Source organism: Schistocerca piceifrons, chromosome 1 (assembly GCF_021461385.2).
Source record: "Schistocerca piceifrons isolate TAMUIC-IGC-003096 chromosome 1, iqSchPice1.1, whole genome shotgun sequence".
Taxonomy (NCBI): domain Eukaryota; kingdom Metazoa; phylum Arthropoda; class Insecta; order Orthoptera; family Acrididae; genus Schistocerca; species Schistocerca piceifrons.
The window spans coordinates 668862300-668878122 of NC_060138.1; the positions used below are offsets into that span (position 1 = coordinate 668862300).

At 44.9% G+C, this 15823-nt stretch overlaps 1 protein-coding gene across 1 annotated transcript in view; it reads left to right on the forward strand.

The window, feature by feature from the left end:
* LOC124708998 (solute carrier organic anion transporter family member 74D-like) overlaps positions 1-15823 on the forward strand; it is a 90929-nt gene that overhangs the window by 12640 nt on the left and 62466 nt on the right. Inside the window, exon 2 of the mRNA XM_047240634.1 lies at positions 7455-7885. Within this exon, the coding sequence (XP_047096590.1) occupies positions 7455-7885 (431 nt within the window). The remainder of the gene's footprint in view (positions 1-7454; positions 7886-15823) is intronic.

A 15823-nucleotide genomic window follows, 5' to 3' on the forward strand; every position in this document is an offset into this window, starting at 1 on the left:
GATGTACGAATACAGGTTGTAGACACGTGGCTGAGGACGTATGGAAGTTTTGGTCTGGCCCTAACTCGTGTTCGGACAGCTAAAAGGGAAGGTGACCGCTCGTGACACTCGGGAAATCCGGGTTCGAGTCCCTGTTCTGCAAAATTTTCAGTATTGTTATTCCATTATGCAGCTGATGGTAATCCATATTCGCAACTGCGAATACATTTCATGTATATCGTAGTGGATTGTGGGAATGCATCGGTATATGTTACGAACTGTAGGTAAAATAGCTTCTCTGTAGTCCGTTGTCCAGCAGTGAGGTGTCATTTTGGTGTGGTGTTGTCGATGTGCGGCTTGCACATCCTCCTTTCGGTTTGCAACCAGCTGTGATTAGGAAAGTAACGCCTAACATCGATCACATGTGTTCTTAAGGTGCGTCTTAAGATGGGTTTGGAGTTCTCGAAATAGACGATGTAATAAAGAAAAGTATTAAAACCACGCTCACAGCCAAAGGCTATTTTATTTGTAATTACAATTGCCAGTGTTGTTTCCCGGGGGTAGAAGGCGATGGGTCCACCACAATCCCCCCTGTTAGAGCATCGGCGACGAATGGCTGTGCTCCATCTGCAGTCATGCCAACAGCCAGGTTACGGGCTTGTGCACAGACCTTACTTTACGTTTAATCCAAATACAATGCTTTCTCAAACAGTCAGGCTTGAAACGAAAGTTTCAAATAATCATAATGACTAATATTTCTGCGCATCTAGGCGCTCAATCCGGAACCGCGGGACTGCTACGGTCGCAGGTTCGAATCCTGCCTCGGGCATGGATGTGTGTGATGTCCTTAGGTTAGTTAGGTTTAATTAGTTCTAAGTTCTAGGCGACTGATGACCTCAGAAGTTAAGTCGCATAGTGCTCAGAGCCATTTGAACCATTTCTGCGCATGCACTTTATACAACGAAGCTACTTATATCATCTACATTTCACGAAGTCATTTGTTTCCAATTATTACCGAGTGAGGTGGCGCTGTGGTTAGCATACTGGACTCGCATTCAAGAGGATGATGGTTCAAACCCGCGTCCGGCCATCCTGGTTTAGATTTTCCGTGATTTCCCCAAATTGCTTCAGGAAAATGTCGGGATGGTTCCTCTGAAAGGGCACGGCCGATTTTCTTCGCTAATCCGATGGGACTGATTACCTCGCTGTTTTGTCGCCTCCCCCAAACCAACCAACCAACCACCCAATTATTGTTTCCTGTTATACCTTAGGAGGTACACGACCATTGCTGCAATTTTTCGTACATCTGAACCATTACATGTGGCTATGCGCCAAAAGCATGAAGCTTGTCATAACGTCTGATACACGTGAAGAGTTTATTGCTACAGTGGGACGGAGCACAGTAGCCTTCTGCGACTCTAGATCCTTAAAGCCCACCGGAAGTGTTGTTTCTAGCATCACCACAAGCAATCTTTTCTTCTTTGATCGAAGCCGGAGGTGGAGGACGCGTGGGACTGGGGAGCGTGGGTGTGCGACAGACAACGGTACAAGTGTTGTGGGTAGCAGTGTGATGGCCTTCATGCCGTTATACTGCGAGCTCTGCGGATCTGCACACGTAGCGCAGCCTTTGTTTCCGTCGAACGTTAATGCGGGCGACATCATATAGTAGACACGCAGATACATTCTTTCGTTAGAGATTCACTTTATATCGCCTAGTCACCAAGCTTTAGGCACCATAGTTTGTGATGAATCGTTCTTGGCCTTTTTAAAGCAACCATCCCTTTATTTTCCTGAAGGAGCTCGGTGACACTCCGTAACAGCAAATTTTTTGTACCCGTACAAGGATTTGAATGCGGTTCCTTTCGAATATACGTCCAGCGCATAAACCGAGACGTCATCTCAACCCATGTAGATTTCTCCTGCTGCTCCGTGGACAGGCATCGACCATCTCGTAGATTGTTTCAGTGCTTATTATTCCCACATATATTTTGAGGAAATGATGTAAAACATACTACGTTACATTGTTGTGTTACTTAGAAACGGATTAGACATGAGAAGGGCTGGGTAGTAAATGAGATACAATTTCATTAATCATGGTCTATAAAGGATGAAAGATAGCATTTTTTTATCCAGCACTTTCACCAGAAGCTAATGTTTGGCCGTAGTAACACGGCGGTCGTCGGTTTCAAGTTTGTGAAGTCATGACAACTCCCCTTACTATATCTCCAACGTCTTCTTCATGTCTTGCTATCGTATTACTGGTGTTGGTTGGCGTAATATATTACAAAATCAGCGACTATGACAATTTTATAATACAATGACATTATAAAAACTTATTTTAAGAATTACAAACATTTTTCTGGGATCTACACTCACATGTAACCTTAATGCCAAGTACTTACTATTTTAAGAGTATTGAAATTCGTAAAGATGTGTGAATTTTTGAACTCTGTCATTTCATTTAGGACGTCGTTTTCAAGTTAGGGCCGTGGATGAACGTTTCCATTTCTTTCAAGATGGCCATTCTCCAGCTTTTCTCCAAAGTATCTGTTTACACTTATGTCAAATGTTTTTCTTTTTTTAATGCCACTGTAGCCTGATGATGAGAAATCACCTCGAAACATGTCGCCAAATAAATAATTTAGTAGTCAACAAATCTTGTGACTGGTAGCGGTATTTCTGAACCTTTTCATATTTTTGAAACAGTCACTGTCGATTAATGGTCAATATGGCTTCAAATTATGACCCTTATTGCTTCACGTACTGCATTGGACTAAAGATTTTGTGTGTTAAAATTAATTTCATATTCCTTCGCAGTAGTTATCAATATATATTTATGTGTTATCACAGTTTTAGAACTTTACAGCAAATTTTTTGTAAAAGTGTGTTGAACGTTTCCTTTCTGTTGTGGACCTTATCTTACGCATCATTTAAAGAGATATGCTATTCAATTCATAGAGTAGAAACACTGTCTACATCGTTCTGTATTTCCTTATAATATCAGACACCAATAATCTCCTGAATATAATGTGAGACACCAATAATCCCCTGTAGAATAGAATATCACAAGGGAACATACTGAGAGCGCTACCTGACCTCATCCGTTAAAACTGTTGATACATATTGAGAACAACTGCTATTCTATTACGCCCAATGTTACATTCGCCGCTCAGTCCGGAACCGCGCGACTGCTACGGTCGCAGGTTCGAATCCTGCCTCGGGCATGGATGTGTGTGATGTCCTTAGGTTAGTTAGGTTTAAGTAGTTCTAAGTTCTAGGGGACTGATAACCACAGATGTTAAGTCCCATAGTGCTCAGAGCCATTTTTGTTACATTCGCCGTCCAGTAAACGTATTGTTCAGAGCTTTCTTCGACTGTCTACGTCTAACGCTAATTACGTGTGACAGATATTACCGCTACTGATAAAGTTCTTTTATTTTATTATTTGCTCGGGAATTGCTCAAACCGTGGTGTGCAAATTTTTGATGTCAGTCATTTCATTACAGTTACCCAGAAATTGCATACTGCTATTCGTCACCGTACGTACCATGGATTTCAGCTGAGTCATACTCCGTCGATCCGTGCCCAGGACGACGAAAACACCTTCTGTAAGCTGACCATATCTACTACGTTTTTGATTTCATGCCGATTTCGCAAGAAGCTAGTTGAGTAATACACGCGAAGCCGCGCAGTTTTGTACTATCCCACTTCCGACAAAATACGACCACAGATGCTTGATTAGTATCTTGGCAGACTCTGAAATACGGCCCCGGACTCGGAATTTCGATCTATACATGGTGTGGTTCAGGCAAGGTCATTTTTCTCTTCTCAGTTTCTGAGTAGAGACAGATCAGAGAGCTTCTTTTATTTCCGTATACCTGCGTCACAGGATAGGTGCTCTTGCTTGTCTTATTTCAGCTGTCCACGAAGTTCTTTGCTTGCTTTTGCCATCTTCTCTCGTGCACCATATGGTACAGAGGGTTTATCTTTAGATATTAAATATTCTTTTCGAGTTTCTTACGGGCGCCATCAGAAAGTAATACAGATGGGAACCCTCAAGAGGGGTATACATATTAAAAGACATCCACATCCTCCGCGGGAACTGTGCCCTTGGCAGGTCTCTTTATCTTCCACGTAGCTTTGGGACCACAGATTACTGAGCCAGCAGTTACTAAACGAAGAAAATAATTCCAATAGTAAAGAGTTTGTTATGCATGCAGGTTAGCAATAATGATTAACCTTTATAGGGTCACATTCAAACGGACATATCGATTCCGCCCGAGAGGGATTTTCCCGGGTTTTTCACGCCAACAAATTCGCCCCTTGGTCGCAGTAGTAACGACACACGACATAAATACAGGCAATTGATCCCCCATGAGTGAAGTGCGTCGCCCGTCAGTTCGCGGGATGTTTCTCCTGTTCTGCTAAGGCTGCCAGACATATCAATTGGTATCCGTCTGCATACCACTTATTCAGCGTCTGACTTGTGTCCGGCCTTTAAATCTAGCAAATCTGACGCTCATTGTCAGCTGTCACTGAGTTTTTGGGCGACCAAACAACGAATCGCTGACCGAATCCGTCATAAGCCGGCCGTTTCTACCAGCGTGCTGAAAAGTAATGCCTCCGAATTTTTTATTCTGTTCCAATATCAATTGAGGTATTACATATCATGCATGTCACTCGTTGACTTTCTCGTTTCGTTGACGCAAGTTGCAACACTCCTGCCATTAGAGAACTCCGAATCGTGGCGTGTAACATGGCACTGTGTAGCCTAACATAACTATGCCGGTGCGAGAGAAACAGCGAGCTGCAATCGAGTTTCTAACCGCAGAACAGTTTGTCCACACGTGGAGCATCCGCTCCTTGAGCATGGCAATGCCAGACCACATAGGAGCGCTGCGACATCTACAATAATCCGACGCCTTGAGTTCACTGTCATCGATCATCCAACATACAGTCCCGACTTGGCCCCATCCGGTTTTCATCTGTTTCTAAAGCATAAAGAACACCTTCGAGGACTTCACTTTGATAGTGATGAAGTGGTGCAAGCAGAGGTGAGGTTTTGGCTCCGTCAACAATGTGAAACAATCAACAGTGACGCTATCAACAAATTGATATGTCGTTGGAGAAATGTGTTCGTCACTAGGGTGACTATGTTGAGAAATTAATATGTAGACGTGAAAAATAAACATGTAGAAGTTAGTAAAATTTTATTTGTTTAAAAAGCTTTAAGTTTTTTTTCACAGAGAAAATTCGGAGGTATTAGTTTTCGGCACGTCCTCGTATTCTGCTCAAACTTGTAACCAACTAACATCTTTCGTTGGCAGTTTTAATCTAAAGGGAAAGGGCGCACATTTTTCTTGCCAAAGAAACGACCTTTGTGTAACGCTTTATCGAGATTCGTCAACGGAAGGTTGGAGGTGTGTCCCGTCGCCTGCTGCGACTCACGGGAGGAGGGGGGGAGGGGTCATGGTATGGTTGCCCTCGGTGGGTGGTGCGGTCTGGCTCGTGCCCTTCCCACCTTTTGACTCTTCTTACTCTTTCACATCTGTCGTTGGTTTCCTGTCTCGTCGCTGTTCTCTTAGTATGTGACATTGCAAGACAATTCCACTGTCATCATTGTCAACGTGGCGCAAGTCAGATTTGTCCAAGCTAGGGGCAGTGTGACTCAGTCACACCATGCTTCCGCACAGAGAGACTATGCACCACAAAGAGCCGATGGGTTGGAATGTGGTACGATTATTCATGAGCCGTCAGTTTGTTTCTCCTGCCTCAAGAATGCCCTGTAAGTGTGCACGTTGGGAATGGCAGCGGGTTTCAACTGCAAGTGGAGGGTCGAGTCCCCAACTGCTATGCACCACTACGTCCTCAGAATCTCGAACATATGCAGCTAAATGATTTAGATGGAAGAATGCCCTTCCATTCCTGTCTTTGCGGATTTCTCAGAAACATTCAGCGTGAGGGCAGTTGTGGAAGGCTGTTACAGTTCACCGTAGCACAGTAGCGAGGTTTTGACGACGGCTAATGCAAAGATAAAAGATCGCCCACTTTTTTTACTGTAGTTGGCCGTAGATCGTTAATATCCTCTACAGCAACAGCGGAACGGCAGAAACGGACATTGAACAACAAGAGATCGTGATGGCCCTGGTGACACAAACAGCAAAAACAGAAAAAAACTGTGGTAATAATCAAAAGAAGACAGCAGATACTAGCGGCGGATGGCTGACTGCTGGAATAAATGAGCCAGCCACTCTGTAACATACTGATGTCTACCTTGGTGTCTCCTGGAGGTGACAATTTTTTTTCTAGCGCGCTTTCATAGAGACTGGTGAATCAAAACATTATGACCACCTCCTTGCTAGAGTGGTGGTCCATCTCTGGAACACAGTACAGCAGCAATTCTGCTTGGTATGGATTCAATAAGTCCTAGGTAGATTTCCGGAGGTATGTGGCATCAGAAGTCTACACGCTTTCACGTAGTCCCGTAAACTACAGGCCGATATTTTGTGGAGGCGGGGATGGTACTCGATATCGTTCCAGATCTGTTCTTTTGGGTTCGGATCAGGTAAAGTTGGTGGGTGATACATAAACGAGAGTTCACTATTATGCTCCTCAAACCACAGTAGCACGATTCTGGCCTTATGGCATAGATAGTTATCCTGCTGGAACATGCCATCCCCGTCGGGGAGTACATTAAGCATGAAGGCATGCAGCAGGTCCTCAATAATGTTCACGTAGTCTACAGCTATTATGGTTCTTTCGATTAATATCACAGGTCCAGTGGAGCCGAGATGATACGATCCCGTGGGACAAAATTGCCCCTACCACCGGTAGCGTCTGTGGCGCGGTGCATGTTTCGAGCAGTCATGCTCCTGGATAACGGCGTATCTAGACACGATCATCGATCAGCTATAAGAACAAACATGATCAGGTGACAGGTTTCCATTGATCCACTGCCCAGTGTCCATGATCCCGCGCCCAGTGCATTCGCAACTGACGATATGCATGCTCTCGTCTGTAGCACGATAACAGCTGACCAGCTTGCCGTTTCCGAAGTGTTAGTTTTCAGGCACTGGGCCATAACAATCTGCGCTTTGTAAAAGCGGTTTGTCTTTGGATTTCAACAATTGCGGCCCACATCGTCACTATTCGTCTCTGCTCCGCTTTTATACCTTCCTTGCCATATCGAGTGCATGCGAGGCCATCAGGCGACATTCAATCTTCAGTATTTGAAATGTAAACTTTTTCAATATTTCCGCATCTAACTAAATTCAAATTTCACGCAAGGCCTGTGTTTGTTAGTACCGCCATTTACTTTAGTTTTCATTTACTTTAGTTTTGAGCAGCATATCCTGTTAATTCCGCGATGTTGTGCTCAGTAGCACCTTCCTTACGGGCATGCTCGCCTTCCTGTAGAATGCACATTGTCCTTGTGTGGAGTGTTCCTCCTGGACGGGCTCTGCTCTCGTGCGCAGATGAGCGACGACGACGAGACGGCGCTGGCGGCGGGCGCGGGCGACGGAGCGGCCGAGACGGCGGGCGACGACCTGCGCTGCGGCATCGGGCCGTGCGCGCCGCGCTGGATGCAGATCTTCGCCTCCAAGCAGGCCTTCCTCGTCACCTTCTGCATCACGTGGGTGCTGCAGGGCATGTACTACACCTACTTCGTGAGCGTCATCACCACCATCGAGAAACTCTTCCAGATACAGTCCAAGACAACGGGCATCATCATGAGCGCGACCGAGATCGGACAGATCGGCTCGTCGCTGCTGCTCACCTACTACGGCGGCCAGGGCCACCGCCCCAAGTGGATCGCCTGGGGGATGGTGCTCTTTGCCGTCTCCTCCTTCACCTGCTCGCTGCCGCACTTCCTCTTCGGCGACAAGCTCATAGAGGCCAACGACAGGTGGGTGCGCGTTTGGTTTTTAGCTGTAGTATATTTGCATCTATTATAAGATGCAATCCACCTGACGGTTTGTCGTTTGTGATGGTGGTGGGTACGTCTGAAGAACTACTTCAGATAAGACTTCGCTTTCATCCGTTTTCCGACTGATTTGATGAAGTCCTCCACGATTTCCCCTTCTGTGCCAACCTCTTTCCCTCACCGTAGCACTTTCATCCAGCGTTACCGAGCGTAGAGGGACAGTGCTTAGCGGACTAGATTTGGATTCGGGAGGGGGGGGGGGTTCAAACCCCCATCCGGCGATATAGATTTAGGGCAATTACCCTAAATGGCTTAAGGCAATGTCGGGATGGTTCCTTTGAAAGGGCATGGCCGATTTCCTTCGCTGTCTTCATGTTAAGTAACTATTGACCTCCCTGTCGATGAGACGCTGAACTCTAATCTTCCTTCTTCCTTTTGCATCTAACGTCCTCAATTATTTGTTTGTGTTACTGTCTCTGTTTCCCCTAACAGTTTCATCTTCTATAGCTCGCGCAAGTACATCTACATTTACATCTACATCCATACCCCGCAAGCCACCTGACGGTGCGTGGCGGAGAGTACCTTGAGTACATCTATCGGTTCTCCCTTCTATTCCAGTCTCGTATTGTTCGTGGAAAGAAAGATTGTCGGAATGCCTCTGTGTGGGCTCTAATCTCTCTGATTTTATCCTCATGGCCCCTTCGCGAGATATACGTAGGAGGGAGCAATATACAGCTTGACTCCCAGGTGAAGGTATGTTCTCGAAACTTCAACAAAAGCCCGTGCCGAGCTACAGAGCGTCTCTCTTGCAGCGTCTTCCACTGGACATTATCTATCATCTCCGCAACGCTTTCGCGATTACTAAATGATCCTGAAACGAAGCGCGATGTTCACCGTTGGATCTTCTCTATCTCTTCTATCAACCCTATCTGGTATGGATGCCACACCGGTGGGCACTATTCAAGCAATGTTACCATGGAAGTTATTCCTCGATGTCGTAACACACAGCCGCACGGGGTAGCCGCTTGGTCTCAGGCATCTTGCCACGGTTTCCGCCGCTACCCCCATCGGAGGTTCGAGTCATCCCTCGGGCATGAGTGTGTGTATTGTCTTTAGCGTAAGTTAGTTTAAGTAGTGTGTAAGTCTAGGAACGGATGACCTCAGCAGTTTGGCCCCATAGGAACTTGCCACAAATTTCCAAAATTTCATAACACACGTCCTGTAACCATGCCAGTCCCACATCTTCCTCTACACACCGATTCTGTGCAGAACCTACTCATTTTTCATCTTTCCAGTCCACCTAATATTTAACATCCCTCTATAGCACCACATCTCAAACGCTTCGATTTCTTCTTTTCCGATCTCTACATAGTCCATGGTTCACTTCCGTACAATGCTGTACTCCAAACGTAGGTTCTCAAATATTTCTTCCTCAAATTAAAGCCGATGTTTGATGTCAATTTCTTTTGGCGAGGGATGTACTCTCTGCATGCACTGGCACGTTTTTAATGTCTTTCTTGCTTTGTCCGTCATGTGTTATTTTGCTTACATAGTAGCAGAATTTCTTCGCTTTATCTAGTTTGTGATCCCCAATTTGAATGGCAAGTTTGTTGCTAATCTCATTCCTCCTACTCCTCTTTACTTTTATCTTTCTTCTGTTTATTCTCAATCCATAGTGTTTCCTCGTTAGACTGTTCTTTCAGTTTAACAGGTCCTGCAATTGTTCCTCACTTTCTCTGAAGATAGCAATGTCATAGGCGAATATTATCATTGGTATCCTTTCACTTCGCATTTTAATCCCGTTCTTCAACCTTTCTTTTATTTCCGTGATTGTTCGATGTACACTATGGAACACGAGGGAAGAGAGACTATATTCCTGTTTTATATTCTTTCTAATCCGAAACTTCTTTCTTGACTTTCCATCCTTGTTTTTCCTTCTTGATTTTTGTACATTTTATATATATTTATTTCAATTTCACTATAGCTCATACATATTTTCCTGAGAATTTCGAACGTCTTCCATGCCTTTACGTTCTTGACAAATTCTATGAGCGTTTGAGCTCTAATTTCTCTGATTTTCTCGCAGTGTTCATTTGTAACTGCAAGAAGGGTAGAACCTTCTTCCGCATAATATTGTAGAGCCCAAACGTATTTCATCCGATCCAGTTGCGTTTCGAATGTTCAGCGGTTTTCGTTGATTTTCTACTCTGCGATCGCCTACTTCAAAAATGGTTCAAATGGCTCTGAGCACTATGGGACTTAACTTCTGAGGTCATCAGTCCCCTAGAACTATTTAAACCTAACTAGCCTAAGAACATCACACACATCCACGCCCGAGGCAGGATTCGAACCTGCGACCGTAGTGGCTCAAATGGCTCTGAGCACTATGGGACTCAACTGCTGAGGTCATTAGTCCCCTAGAACTTAGAACTAGTTAAACCTAACTAACCTAAGGACATCACAAACATCCATGCCCGAGGCAGGATTCGAACCTGCGACCGTAGCGGTCTTGCGGTTCCAGACTGCAGCGCCTTTAACCGCGCGGCCACTTCGGCCGGCTCGACCGTAGTGGCCGCGCGGCTCCAGATTGTAGCGCCTAGAACCGCTCGACCACACCGGCCAGCTCGTCTACTTCAATACATGCTATTCCGGCGTTGGTGCGATGATTGGAAGCAACCATATTACGATCTTCCACGGTTAAACAGCTTCGGAAGGTCCGAATTCAGTATTTCGACCATCTCTTTGCCATTTTCCGTATCTGTGCCACTATGGTCAATAAGTGGTTCAGAAGATGATTTCAGTCCGTTTACTGTCTTTACGTACGACTAATACTTCCTACGATATCTAGGCAGATCATTTGAGAAGATATTACTTTTGAATTCTCTGAATGCTTTTCTAAGTGTATTCGTTACATTCATTTCTTCTTCTTCCAGCTTTTGTCTATTGACTGAGCTTTGACTTTGCTTAAATCTGTGACTAAGCTCTATTTGCTTTCGTAGCTACTTCCAGACGTGGCTATTGAGCTACAGCGGTTTTTCCCCATCCCTTACAACTTTGCCCTTTACTTACTGGTCCACGGCTGATTTAGCGAAACACTGTCTGTCCAGCAGTATTACTTTTTAGATTAAAGAAGTACGTGAGATCTGGATCCCACATGATTTTTGAGCAAAACTTCAGCCCACTGCATTCTACAGTTGTCAGTTCAACTAAAGGCCTACGTATTACAACTACGAACAACTTAAACTGGAAGGATCGCATAGAAAATGTTGCGAGAAAATGAACCAAAGACTGCATTTTACTGGCAGAACACTTAGAAGATGCAACAGGTGTACTAAAGACACTACCTACACGACGCATGTCCGACCTTTTCTGGAATACTGCTGTGTAGTATGGGATCCGTACCAAATAGGATAGACGGAGGACATCAAAAAAATTCAAAGAAGGGCAAATCGTTTTGTGTTATCGCGAAATAGGGGAGAGAGAGTCACAAATATGATACACGAGTTGGGATGGCAATCGTTAAAACAAAGGCATTTTTCGTTGAGACGAGATCTTACCACGAAATCTGAATCACCAACTTTCTCCTCTGAATGCAAAAACATTTGTTGACGCCCACCCTACACGTGGTGAAATGGTCATCGTAATAAAATAACAGAAAGCGGAGCTCGGACAGAAAGATTTAAGTTTTTGTTTTTCCTATGCACTGTTCGAGAAGGGAAAGATAAAGAAATAGTCTGAAACTGCTTCGATAAACCCTCTGCCAGGCACTTAAGCGTGAATTTCAGACTGGCATGTAGGTGTAAATTCATTTCCGTGGGCTTTTGTATTAGTTTTCTTTCATACAGCAGAAGAACAGGTACACGCGGGTTATGACTAAAACATACTGACGAACGTTGCAGGTTTGTAGAATCTTGAGAAACAAACTGAGGATAGGAATCCATGTCCACAAACATAATTCGACGGCACTACAGGGAATGGAAGTCAAAGAGGGAAACGCCTGCCGCTGGCCACCCCTTGGGCAACAATGTGAGTTTGTAATGCCGATGGAACGCAGGGCGAACACATAGCAATGGACCTGACAGTACTCAGGCCGTCAGACAGCAGCTAACTATATCCACACCTGTCTTGACAACGCTGTAAAGAACGCTACGAGCAGTGAGGGCGGAGGCGTCAGTGTTGCAACTCTACGTTTGCTGCCGATGGGATGGCCTAACGGCAGACGTTCCCTCCCGTAACTTCAGCGCTCTGTGGCGTCGTAGAATTATGTTTACGGACACTGATTCCTATCCTCAGTTCGTTCCTCAAGACTCGCTCTACAACACTTCGACGACTGTCTGTATATTTTTGTTACATTCTGTATAAAGCATAAACATGTAGAGTTACAATGGAGAGGCTTCGGCAAGAAGTTTACACCTGAGTAGCTGCAGCGACTTGAGTGTGAAGATGTGGCATCTACAGAGTCTTTAGAGTACTTTCACAGAGATCATTCTTGGATGTGAATGTAGGACACGTACGAATAATAAGATGAGAAAGAACAGAGATGAGATTTCTAAAGATGGTAGCGGCCTAGAGATTATTGGATAAGAAGAGAAATGAAGGTGTTGGGATACGATTAAACACAGTTGACTTAAATAAGAAATAGTGAAGTAATGTGAATAAATCGAAAGAGCTTACAACAAGATTGCAAGAAACCAGAATACCAAAGACGATGCTGAACTATAAGCCAAAACGAGCAAGAACAAATATTTGTGCACGAAACAGAAGATGTTCAGAGTAAAATACCTAAGAGCAGAATACATCAGTGGCTTAATGCTTGTCGTTGTTGTTGTTGTTGTTGTTGGTGGTGGTGGTGGTGGTGGTGGTGGTGGTGGTGGTGGTGTCGGCGGCATTGTTTGATTAAATGTTCCACAGCCTGTTCATGTTCTTCATAGCCACAGGCGAATGAGCTGTCGAGTCCTCTTTTATTCTTGAGGGCTTCCTGCACCCACAGCCCTCAGTCTATTCCACACCAAATTCAACAGCCCCTGTTCATCTGGGTGGCGTCATTTTTGCTACGTGTTTAAATTATGTTTCGTATCCTAAAATACTGAACTAGATTTCTGGACTTATGCCATTTCCTAGAAAGGTCGTTTAGAAATTCATGGGTTGGGAGACCCAGCAGATGGTTAACGAGTTGATGCTGTGGCATTTATGTCACGTAATATCCCAGTCAAACTTACTGGCAGATTAAAACTGTGTGCCGGAGCGAGACTCGAACTTGGGACTTTTGCCTTTCGCGGGCAAGTGCTCTACCATCTTAGCTACCCGAGCACGACTCACACCCCGTCCTCACAGCTTTGCTTCTGCCAGTATCTCGTCTCCTACCTTCCAAACTTTTATAAAGTATTCTTTCTTTCGGGAAAATATCCTTCCTTTCGGGAGTGCTAGCCGGCCTGTGTGACCGATCGGTTCTAGGCGCTTCACTGTGGAACCGCGCGACCGCTACGGTCGCAGGTTCGAATCCTGCCTCGGGCATGGATGTGTGTGATGTCCTTAGGTTAGTTAGGTTTAGCTAGTTCTACGTTCCAGGGGACAGATGACCTCACATGTTAAGTCCCATAGTGCTCTGAGCCACTTGAGCCATTTCGGGAGTGCTAGTTGTGCAAGGTTCGCAGGAGAGTTTCTGTAAAGTTTGGAAGGTAGGGGACGAGATACTGGCAGATGTAAAGCTGTGGGGACGGGGCGTGTGGAGTCGTGCTTGGATAACTCAGATGGTAGAGCATTTGCCCGCGAAAGGCAAAATGTTCCGAGTTCGAGGCTCGGTCCGGCACACAGTTTTAATATGCCAGGAAGTTTCATATCAGCGCACACTCCGCTGCAGAGTGAAAATTTCATTCTAATTGCACAGTGGTTAGTGAAAAATTCAGCTGACAAGAACGGCCATATCCATATACAGGAGAGCTTCTGTGCGATTTTAACATAGGAGAAGCTGGCAGAGTTGAATCTCTTGAGGGCGTGTCGTGGGTTGTGCCTCGAGAGCTTGGACGGGAACATCATCTCCCACGAATTCTAAAGTTCCGTATAACGTTCCGAACCAGTACAAAGTTTTACTCTACCAGGAATTTAAAACTTAATATTTATTAAATAAGTCTAACACTCCGTGTTCTGTTGAGTAGTGAAAGATGCCTCAGTTCCTTCGTGCCGTCTCACGCGAGATATGTCAGTGCCTTCTGCACACCACATTAGACACTGACACCACGCCATGTCTTGTTACGAGGCCAGCGTTAGCGATAACCAATTCATTACCTACCCTATGACGCATCCGCTTGGCGGACTGTTGCAATTTCATCTTCATGCAAGGCGTCATCGAACTGCGGTACAGTAATAGAATCCAGTACGTTGTCCTCGATGGTGAGTGTTCATCGGAGGTGAGGGTATCATTTGGAGTGCCCCAGGGAAGTGTGGTAGGTCCGCTGTTGTTTTCTATCTACATAAATGATCTTTTGGATAGGGTGGATAGCAATGTGCGGCTGTTTGCTGATGATGCTGTGGTGCACGGGAAGGTGTCGTCGTTGAGTGACTGTAGGAGGATACAAGATGACTTGGACAGGATTTGTGATTGGTGTAAAGAATGGCGGCAGCAAACTCTAAATATAGATAAACGTAAATTAATTCAGATGAATAGGAAAAAGAATCCCGTAATGTTTGAATACTCCATTAGTAATGTAGCGCTTGACACAGTCACGTCGATTAAATATTTGGGCGTAACATTGCAGAGCGATATGAAGTGGGACAAGCATGTAATGGCAGTTGTGGGGGAGGCAGATAGTCGTCTTCGGTTCATTGGTAGAATTTTGGGAAGATGTGGTTCATCTGTAAAGGAGACCGCTTATAAAACACTAATGCGACCTATTCTTGAGTACTGCTCGAGCGCTTGGGATCCCTATCAGGTCGGATTGAGGGAGGACATAGAAGTAATTCAGAGTCAGGCTGCTAGATTTGTTACTGGTAGGTTTGATCATCACGCGAGTGTTACGGAAATGATTCAGGATCCGGGTGAGAGTCTCTAGAGGAAAGGAGGCATTCTTTTCGTGAATCACTACTGGGGAAATTTAGAGAACCAGCATTTGAGGCTGACTGCAGTACACTTTTACTGCCGCTAACTTGTACAGAGATTCAGGGAGAGCATAAGGGAGCAATTGACAGGAATGGGGGAAATAAATACAGTAGAAGAAGAATGGGTAGCTTTGAGGGATGAAGTAGTGAAGGCAGCACAGGATCAAGTAGGTAAAAAGACGAGGGCTAGTAGAAATCCTTGGGTAACAGAAGAAATATTGAATTTAATTGATGAAAGGAGAAAATATAAAAATGCAGTAAGTGAAACAGGCAAAAAGGAATACAAACGTCTCAAAAATGAGATCGACAGGAAGTGCAAAATGGCTAAGCAGGGATGGCTAGAGGACAAATGTAAGGATGTAGAGGCCTATCTCACTAGGGGTAAGATAGATACCGCCTACAGGAAAATTAAAGAGACCTTTGGAGATAAGAGAACGACTTGTATGAATGTCAAGAGCTCAGATGGAAACCCAGTTCTAAGCAAAGAAGGGAAAGCAGAAAGGTGGAAGGAGTATATAGAGGGTCTATACAAGGGCGATGTACTTGAGGACAATATTATGGAAATGGAAGAGGATGTAGATGAAGATGAAATGGGAGATATGATACTGCGTGAAGAGTTTGACAGAGCACTGAAAGACCTGAGTCGAAACAAGGCCCCCGGAGTAGACAATATTCCATTGGAACTACTGACGGCCGTGGGAGAGCCAGTCCTGACAAAACTCTACCATCTGGTGAGCAAGATGTATGAAACAGGCGAAATACCCTCAGACTTCAAGAAGAATATAATAATTCCAATCCCAAAGAAAGCAGGTGTTGACAGATGTG